The following is a 10,333-nucleotide window of genomic DNA, read 5'->3' as shown; positions in this document are numbered from 1 at the left end:
AGTATCAGTATCTTCTTTTAACTCCAGTGTTTTCGGAATTTTGTATACATTCCGCCAAAAAGTCTCTACCTCGCGGGGCTTGGGTAGATTTTTGACAGATACAGGGGAAACAATGAAGAGGGGCGATGGGTGAGCCAGAAATTGTTGCTTGTCCCCCTTGCCCTGGAATCACTATCATCTTTCAGAAGGTGCCTGCAAGAGGTAGGCACGTTGATTTTGCGATGTCTGATGCGAAACGTGCTCAAGCTGTAGCTGTTTCTGGCATGACAGGTTGTGTATACGCGCCATTAAGCATTCGTGCATAGGGATTATGCTGGCATCTTAGCAGTCTAGCAAGTCATCCTTTTAGTTAATTCGTCTACTCAATGCTGGCGCTGGCGCTTGTGTAATTGTGATTCCCACGAGCAGCTAGGCAAAGAGTTCGTCTGTCCTGGTAGAGTTCCGCATGCAAGAATAAAGCGGCATACTCTGAGAGGTCTCCGGTATCTCAAAGTCACTATTTAAGACACCTCACCGAAGTGAAATTCAACATTCGGCACAATTGTTACGCCTTATCTTAGTGATTGTTAATTATTAGCGACTGCTTATTAATTAATGGAACCATATTCAGCAGAAGCTCTTGGTACAAGGACCCTCTACCCGCTACTCGAGGACGCTTTCGGTTAATTAGAAATACATGGAATGAATATACACAAAATGACCTTAATTTTTATATTCTAATAAAATTCTTAACTTCAGAGTTTAATATTAACAACAGCAATTCTTGAAATAGTGATACTATATTCTGGCTTGCTATAGTCTTATTGTGAAAACAAATATTGTAATATATAATTTTATAACCGAAAGTAGGGTGGCTGCAATATTGAATCTTCCAATTTCCATGAAATTTTCCTAACTTTTCCCTTATATTTAGATGAATTTCCCTGACAGGATAGTATTAAAAAGCGAATAAGGTTTCAAAATTGTGCCAAGAAAAATAGCAAAATATCACAAAACAGGACGAATCCGAGGCCAATAAAGGTGATCTCAGACACGAATATTCAGGAAAGAAACTTACAAAAAACTATATCTGCAGTATAGAAGGGCCAGAAAATAGAGATTCTGAAGGGAATAATATGCACTCTAGACAGAACAGAAATGCAGAAAGTGGAACTTTAGAATCTACATCAGGAATTGATCAAGAGCGAGAGAAAAGTTCAGTATTTACGATTAGAATGTTCGGAGGTTCAATACAAAGATCCAGATTGTTCTTACTTAAAATAAATAAATATACTTGTTACAGAGATGATAGAATTGGGAGAAGTAGTGAAAAAGCTCTTATCGAAAAATCATTGTCCTAGCATAAATATTGTTGCTACAAAAACATCTAAAAACTTTTATTTTGACGAATTTTCATTATTTACAGAGAAAATGGCTTTTTTAGGATCATTACATCATGGGAAATGGATTATTGCAGCATATTATTGACTGCATATATGGATTTAACCCAATACAACAAGGTCTTGCAGAATAACAGTAGATGTTTAGACTCAGATTCTAGGAATACTATATGTACCGCAAAAAACATTTCAAATACTATGGTGAACGAGTATGAGCACCATCCCGTTGTACTAATAGATTGTAACTGCGTGGTAAAAGATGCAGTTTGTAAGTTTAAGATAGATTGTCAAAACAGACTTGATTTAAGAAAAGGAGACTATTCGTCTATACTTAAACTTAGATAAAAGTAATTGGAATGAACTGTATATGATTAATGATTCAGACGATGATATAAAGACTCTCAATGAAATTCTCAAAATCTTTCAAAAATGGCCAAAGATGATCATAATAATTATTTAGCAGATGCAGAAAACACTTTACAAGCTATACCTGGGAAGATTTGGAACATAGCCTTAAAGTTAAAATGAAACTAGGTTTCTTGGAATCATGATGTATGAGGAATCTAAAGTGTGCGAAGAGGGTGATATTGTTGAAGAATTTGCGGAATACTTTAATAGCGTATGTGTGGAAGATGAAGAAATGATGGATAAGATATTGTGTGATGACTTACCAGGGAAGGATATTTTTGGGAACAATATACAAATTTTGCATGCGCAAGTAGAAAATGCACTATAAAGATTGCCAAATAAACATAAAGCTGGTATTAATAGGATACCTAGCTTGATTTTTGAGTACTGCTATCGATTTGGTTTTTTCAAAAGTTTTTGATAAAGTAAACCAGATTCTATTATTAATAAGATTAGATGATCTTCATCGACCATCCAATCTTGTTAATCTAATTAAGAATTTTCTGAGAAGTGGGAAACGCTATGTTCATTGCGCAGGTCACTCTTATGAAATTTATCAGCCTAAACCGTAAGTTCCGCAAGCCTCAAATTTAGGTCCTATTTTTTATATGGTCTATAGTAACGATATAATTGATAAGATCTCATAAAAATTGATATTATATGTAGACGATACAAAAATACTTAAGAGAATAAAACAAATAAGTCATTGTGTGCAGCTACATAATGATCTGGAACATTTCTATTAATGGTGTATGAAGAATAAGCTGACCTTCAATCTAGAAAAAAGTTCAGTGGTTATATATTCTAGAACTGAGAATGCAGTAATCTTTAATTACGAACTCAATAACGTCCATTTAAGTAGCGTTGAATTCACGTGCGATCTAGGAAGAAATTTTAAATCTCAATTAAGATTTAAGGATCATATTGAAATAATGAGTAGACAAGCCAGAAAACTGCTTGGATATTTCTTCAGGGCATGTAAGAGTTTTAAGAAAAGAAAAACATTAATATAATAAAAAAAAAAATTCTGAGGTATTTGGTGTTTAAGGAGGAGCGTATTTATTTTTAAAGGGGTAACTCATGCCTGACACTTTATACACGTTTTAATATAATGATGTTCCAAGATAAAAGCTAACTTCACTAACTAAAAATGCTATTCAAATATTAAAAGGTAAAATCAACTGTCTATTTCTACTCAGCAGATTGTTATTCTTATAAGTCTCCAGCACAAGATATGTGTAGGCTGTCGAATGATCTATGGAAAACTCACTGAATCATTTTATTTGTCTAGTTTTTAAGTAGATATAGCAAAAATAGTGTAAATTTTAATGTTTTCTTAAATTTTCAATAACTTTCGAAATGGTCAACGTTTTTCAATGTTCTTGGGCTCATTTTGAAGCTTCTTTTTCACCGTATCACAACAGCTCACGAGTATTGATCGTAAAAATTGTTTTTTCGAATTGCAACAACTTGAATTTGTAACAAAAAACTTGGAAAATTTGAAATATTATTTTTAGCAACAAAAATATTTTTGTAAAATATATGATACATATAATCATAAATTTTCTATGTAATTTCCTCAAAATATATATTTATTTAACTTTTATTCTGATTTGCCTACAGATAATATGTTTTCAAATTTATCCAACTTTTTTATTACAACTTCAATTTCTTGCAATTCGAAAAGAAATTCTTTAGGATTCATACTCGTAAGCTGCTATGATACGGTGAAAAACAAGCTTCAAAATGAGCCCAAGCACATTGAAAAACGTTCACTGTTTCGAAAGTTATTAAAGATTTAAGAAAACATTGAAATTTATACTATTTTTGTAATATCTACTTAAAAACTAGACAAATAGGCTTTACCCTGGGCTTATTTTAGACAGAATTTCCAAAACAATCAACCTTTTAAAGAGACATTTTTTTAGCTCCGGTATAATTAAAACGATAAATAGAAAAAAAACGATTTTTCTAAGTGAATCTAAACTTTTGACCGGTAGTGTACGTCAACACTGAACATTACAGTCATAATGGAAAACTACGCATAAATTATTGGGCGAATTTTTCATGATATCTGTACGATATTTATTTTCTCCGACAGAAAGGATATTATTTATTTATGTATAACTGAATATAATGTATGGCATATAGGCCTTTGTCAACAATGAAAACGATGTTTACACGACTTCTAGAAAAATGATATGTACGTGATATGCATGAACAAAATAGTGTGTTATCTTACACAAATCTTATAAAACCGGCTAATTTTAGTTTGCAAGAACTATAGTTATTAGAAAAGAAAATTATATTTAATAAATTTAAATCCGAAAGTATGAGAATATCATTAATATTTAAATGAAAAGAATAAAGTAATATTTCAAAGATTTATACCTTTATTTGACACATCAACTCACGAGTTGGAATGTACATAAACAAATCCACACGCCAATATTCACACTGCGAATCGAATGTGAACATTACTTTTATTGGGCGTGGGCACATCGTTTTGTCCTGTCTATGTTTTGGAAGCGATCCACGCAATTTGGGTGGGTGTGAAATCTCCTGCTTCCTGAAGCATATTCAATGTGAAGTCGTTCTTTGGCATGGGACCATTGCATCCGGCTAAGGCAACGTCGTGAATCCCACCGGGGTTTTCATGAAAGCGTTCGTAATCCACATTTAATTGAATATGTGTTAGCTTGTGACGAACGGTACCTCCTGTTGGCCCGGGAAATTCAACATGATATTGCACTCCGTATTGAAAAATGCTAGCTTTTGTTGCGATAACGAAACGATGTATAACAAGGCCAATGCCAACCTCGTCAGTACCTCTCATAACCCGTACACGATTGGGCAGTTTTCTGGGGAATATTTGATGCAGTACCGTAGGACCGGTTGGAGGTTTTTCACGAAGAAGAAAAGCTGATGATGTATCTGCAAGAAACATAAAAATTAATTTATTTGCCTTAAGGGGGGAGATACCTTTAGAATTTCCAAAAAGTCGATTTTTTTCTTTCATATTTTGAATGTATAATATGTAAAAAATATACTGTAAAAAGGAAAAATTAAAATATTAAACATTTATGGAGATATTGTCAAAAATGTCAGAGTCCGCATACCGTCACTAATCAGGTAGTCGGAGTGCTTGGGTCGGAGCAATGTTTCTTATACAATAGGTTTGTATATTTTTTTGTCCCATAAATTCTGAGAAGGCTGATTACTACGTTACTACGTTTATTACGTTTATTACGTGGTCGCGGAATCGCCGATTGATCGGCAAATCACTGAAACTAATATTTGTACCGTAACGAATCTTTAAACGTGATTATCTCGAAATTGTCTTTTCGAAAACTGCTCGTGCTGTAACTTAAAAAGTTATTGACCGAATTGGCTGAAATTTGCAGGGTTTCTCTTTATGGTACTATCGGAAGGATATACCTAAAAGTTTAAAGATATCGGGTTATTAAATAAATTTTTAGGGGTAAAAACTGTTGAAAAAATGGTCGAAAATTTGGACCTTCGGTTAAACAGCCTATACCAATTTTAATTTTCAACTTTTTAAAATTATTTTATAGGTTTATCTTTCCCTTTAGCACATAAGTAATCCAACAAAAAAACCTTTTCTATATCAGATAAATGGAAAAAAAGTTTTGACAGCTGCAGCAGTTTTCGATGCCTCGGAGCAGACGCTTGAAGAAATATTCTGCAGGGTCGCCATTTTGTAACAAAAAAAATCACATGTTTTTTACACTTTAACCATATAAGAAAAAGATGTTGAAATTAATAAATGATCTAGTTATTTTATCAACTTAAAAAAAAATTCATTAAAATTGATTGATTTTACCCCTTCTAAATGTATCTCCCCCCTTAAGCATCATATTATATAATCTAATATCTTATCAATTTTCTTACTATTCGTAGTTTGATATTGTGTTTCACATCGTTTGGAAAGACGATAAGCAAAATCGGCAAGATTGGTTAGCAAAATGCTCTCCATGGTTACCAAAACATTTTGCTCATTATGTGAACATCATTCTTGGTGAAGTCGGGTTATTCGTTTTAATTTGTAGTATATTCAATGTTCGTAAACGGCAGACAGTGTCAGGTTTTAATTATAGAAAAATATTATGAAATACACAAGGCCTCACGGATTAGTGATTCCAGTTCGTATGAAGGCACAGCTTTGGCTCACCTTCGAGATCGTGCTGAACCTTCACACTTGCAGTGAGCAAACCGTTCATTTGGCACCTTGAATCGAAATATACAATAACCTTGTATAAGCTCGTTTTTCTAATAACTATGTATAATGCATTCGAACCAAATTAAGGAATTACTGTCTGGTCTGTAGTACGCAAAGCTCGAAAGCTGGGAAGAAACGGCGCATCATTTCGACAAACGAGGTTTCATCAATGTTTCAACAAAATGTCCATGAATGCCAATGTATATTACAGAACTCCATTCTGTCATCCATTCCTGCTCCGTAATCCTCATCTACATTAACAATGCTTTTTTTTTGTCTTTTGATAAATTAAACCTTGTTTAGCGCTTCCTAGGAGGCATCTCAAAACTCTTTTAGCTCCCTGTTAATGTCACTTTATTAGAAAACTTAGCTTTATTTTCAAAGAGGAGAAAACTAGTTTTGAGACTTCCATCTGAAAGTAATTAAAAATATCTTCAATATACTTATGTTGTACTAATATCACAGATGTTTTAACTTGACCATGACGCAACTCGATGCCCAGGACGTACTGAAACAATCACAAATCTTTTATTTTAATATAGGGCTTTAAAGATTATTTGATTCTAACGAATTTTTCGACCAGTTGATTCGTTGTATATCCAGGTCCAACCTAAGAAGCTTCTTAAGAATAATACCTTCAGTACTAAAAGTCTATTTCTAGGTTCAATTGCATAAAAATAATGTTCGCAAATGTTACTATACTCAAATAGTAATATACAATAACAAAATAAAAGGTTAATCATTAGCTACTACCATATACATTTCGCTCTGTATATAAACATTATTGAGATAGTTATTTGATATACAAGGACCGTAAGTGGCACTTTTTCGGCCGAGTGCGATAGTAGCAGTATTCGTCTCGTCTTGATGACGCCATGACTCCGAATCATACTGCAATTAACGCCAGGCAAAGTAATACTTAGTGACCGATTTTTAAATACTATTTTTGATCACGCCAGTCAACCATAAATGCAAACATGTTGCATAGAGACCTAATCTAAAAACCCGAGAGGCTTCAAAAACAAGGCCCGGTAATTTGCGTTGAGTAAAAAGTCGATAGTAAGATACCCTAATTGCCCAAAGTACCCTAAATGAATACCCAGAATGCGCTAAATACCCTAAAATGCCATAAGTAAACATGTTACGGCCTATGCTAAAAAGTGCTATTTTAGGTATCTTTCACAGTACCTAAAATCACATTATAGTGACCGTGTCATTAAAAACTTATTTTTGTGACCGATGATTGCATCTGCATCAGAAACTTTTGTAAGAAATGATTTTTTTTACAAGAGTAGCTTTTTTGGCAGAAAATCTGCCAAAAAATCTGTGTACACTTTCTAATACTTTTTTCCGAAAATGTTCTAATTTTACGCAGTTTGAACTAAAGCTGTTCAGTTTTTCACGTTTTGTCTTACAAATTAAAGAATATGTAGGGAAATAAATGAAAATTCTGATTGCTGGTCTGATGCTCAGACCGGCAATCTAAAGGACCTGGGTTCATATTCCGCCGAAGCTAGAGAGCATGTTTGTATAATCTTAAGATTAATCAATATTGTAATAATATTGATTTAAAGGAGTAGACAGAAAGAATGGACATCTAAAATAATTTATTTATTACGCTGGTAAAAACCCTACACGAATAATAAAAATATAACTTTCATGTTTGAAAAAATCAATAAAATCTAAAAAGTATAAGAAATGACGTTGACATTCAGCTTGTGAAAAGGTTGTAAAGAAAATTTTCTCGTCTCTCCGTATCTGAGTTGGTAGAGCATCAGATCGGCAATCTGAAGGACCTAGGCTCATGTGCCAGGGGAGCAAGAGAGAATTTTTTCATAATTTAAAAATTAATCGATATATTAATAATATTCATTTGGACCAGTAGACAGACAAAATTTCCATCTGAAATTTATAATTTATGAACAATATTTCACCACGAAATTAATTTGATCGTATTGAAAGTAATTTTCTATTTCTGACGCTATTAATAAAAAATAAATAGCGTATATGGTTAGTAAAACTTTCCACAAAAAAGTCATAATTTTCCTTTTTTCGTGAAAACAAATATTTTTTATTATTTAAAAAGCGGTATTCTAAAAGAACATTATATAGAATTTCGCTACTTTTACCTTTATTTTCTTCACAAAGAACTGCAATTCCTTGCCCCAAAACCACACAAGCGATTACGAGATTCAAGGAGGATTGTTTCCTCATTTTCGCAAGGAGCTGCTGCGATAACAGAATGCAACTGACGAATGGCAAAGGAAAACACATCTCGAATTTACCATAAAACTTTTATCTTGCGACTGTAAAATTCAAGAATAGTCTGGATAGGTATATTTCAATGTACTCTACAATATACAGATAATTCAAAGTGATAAATGATCATTGTACAAGAAGGAGAACCTTGAGTCATACGCAACATATTTGCAAAGAATAATCCGCTCTTTTATCAACGAATGTTGTTAAACGTTTTGAATTTCTAAAGACGAAAAAATGTATTCAGCCTTCCTTAACATAAAAATAATGAAATGCTATTTTTGCATTATGAAAAAATCATGTGCCTCCGAAAAGAAGAGGAACAAGTGAAATTTTTGATTAAAAAAGTCCAAGGGATCGTCTTTTGAACCAATATTAGGAATTCATGTTCTGAAGGGTAGCTTTACAAATTTATTGATATTTTTTTAGACAAATAAAATTATTAAATTGACTCTTAATTACTGGAAATTTGTATTATAGAATAATTTAGTTTATTTCTAAAATCTTGAAAAACAAATTAATGGATAAAACTGGCATCATCTTTATTTGCGGTGTTTGAATGTATTCTTCATACTTATTTCATTATTAAAATATATAAAATTATGTAGAAATAACAATTAATCGTAACTGGGAAAAGTAAACCACAATAGTTGAGATTGCTGCAAAGGTTTTAATACAATTGTATACACCGTTTAAAAATATAAATGCGTTGCTTCAAAGGCGAATATCTATATAGAAACTAAATCTATGACATTCAAAGAACAAGTTTGGAAGTTTAAAAATGTTTGCATCCTAATTATAATTCGAGAAACCTTGTACTTAGTTCTTAGCCAAAGCTAGATTGGCAGAGGTCGTAATATCAAGATCTCTGCCTACGTTTCAAATCTGGACGCGAATAAATATCACGTGAGTGCTCAGTGATCAGAAGAATGTTCACTTGTAGAATGGAACTTTCCACAAAGCTAAGAATACAAAATACATCACCAGTCTTAATTTCTGAGCATAATCATTATTTGAAAAAATAAATATTAGTTTCTCAGAAATGAAGGCTAAAAATGTTTTTTTTCGTAATTTTGACCTGTAGAAGACAAATTTTGTTTTGTTATTAAAAGAGTTGCACTTCACTGGAGTCGATGGTGCCCGAAAAAAATAAAAAAATTTAAGCCCCTCCCCCTCGGAAAATATTTGTCTCAGGGCAAACATTTTTTCCAGAGTTCCAGAGTTACTCTCTTTTCATTAATAATGAGATCAACAAAATTATCTAATGTTATTAATGCAAAAGTAATCCACAGGAAATTGTCAATTCGACTTTGATCTTAAATCCGATCTCTCGGCACACTGTTACTCTCACTGGAATTTAGTAAAACGTCTCAGAATTGAAGAGTGATTCGAGGATATGTTAACAATAGATACTATTGTCTTATATGAAACCCTTAGAGGAAAAATGTGACACAGAAAGTTATGAGGAAAAACAGTAAAGAAAAAGTTCCGAGAAAAAAAGTAACCGAAAAAGTTCAGAGGAAGAAAGGTGAACAGAATTCCGGGGTAAAAATGTTACTCGGAAATATCCGAGGAAAAACGTTATAGAAAATGTTGAGGGATAAAATATGATAGAAAAAGTTCCGAGGAAAAAGCGTTTTAGAAAATATTGAGGGGAAAATCGTAGTAGAAAAAGTTCCGAGGAAAAGCGATACATATAAAACTCGAGGGAAAAATGTAGTAGAAAAATTTCCGAGGATAAGCGATATATATAGAAAACTCAAGGGAAAAAGTTTCATCTGGAGTACCCGAGGAACAAAGGTTACTTTTCTTCCGCCTTTATCTCTCTCCATTTCCCAGAGGAAAATGTGTCCCCTCTCTGCGGCCGTGGGGAAAACTCACTACCTGCTCTAATTTTATTTGCATGATCTATAAACTTTCTCGATATTCATTTCATTCAACTATTTACCCTAACTCAAGATCTGTGTATAGCGCTATTGGATTCCAAACTTTTGCAGTTTTTTTGTGAAGTTTTTTTTATTGTGAATCCGGAAAAGATCACCAGCGA

At 32.9% G+C, this 10,333-nt stretch overlaps 1 protein-coding gene across 1 annotated transcript; it reads right to left on the bottom strand.

Annotated features, from left to right (window-relative positions):
• Positions 1-4,288: 4,288 nt before the first annotated feature.
• On the bottom strand, positions 4,289-8,259 carry LOC117176419. Its single transcript, XM_033366661.1, has 2 exons — positions 8,157-8,259; positions 4,289-4,721 (listed from the first exon to the last, which is right to left on the bottom strand). The coding sequence occupies exons 1-2, from the start codon at positions 8,239-8,241 to the stop codon at positions 4,303-4,305; spliced, it is 504 nt and encodes a 167-aa protein (XP_033222552.1). The 5' UTR covers positions 8,242-8,259; the 3' UTR covers positions 4,289-4,302.
• Positions 8,260-10,333: the final 2,074 nt, after the last annotated feature.

The sequence above is a fragment of the Belonocnema kinseyi genome, chromosome 1 (genome assembly GCF_010883055.1).
Source record: "Belonocnema kinseyi isolate 2016_QV_RU_SX_M_011 chromosome 1, B_treatae_v1, whole genome shotgun sequence".
NCBI classification, from domain to species: Eukaryota; Metazoa; Arthropoda; class Insecta; order Hymenoptera; family Cynipidae; genus Belonocnema; species Belonocnema kinseyi.
This window is presented reverse-complemented; position numbering and strand designations above follow the sequence as displayed.

Excerpts from the sequence above, each read along its gene's own strand:
- LOC117176419 (XM_033366661.1), bottom strand. The coding sequence starts at position 8,241 with ATGAGGAAACAATCCTCCTTGAATCTCGTAATCGCTTGTGTGGTTTTG. Across the intron at positions 4,722-8,156 it reads TCTTTGTGAAGAAAATAAAG|ATACATCATCAGCTTTTCTT; the intron begins GTAAAAGTAGCG and ends TGTTTCTTGCAG.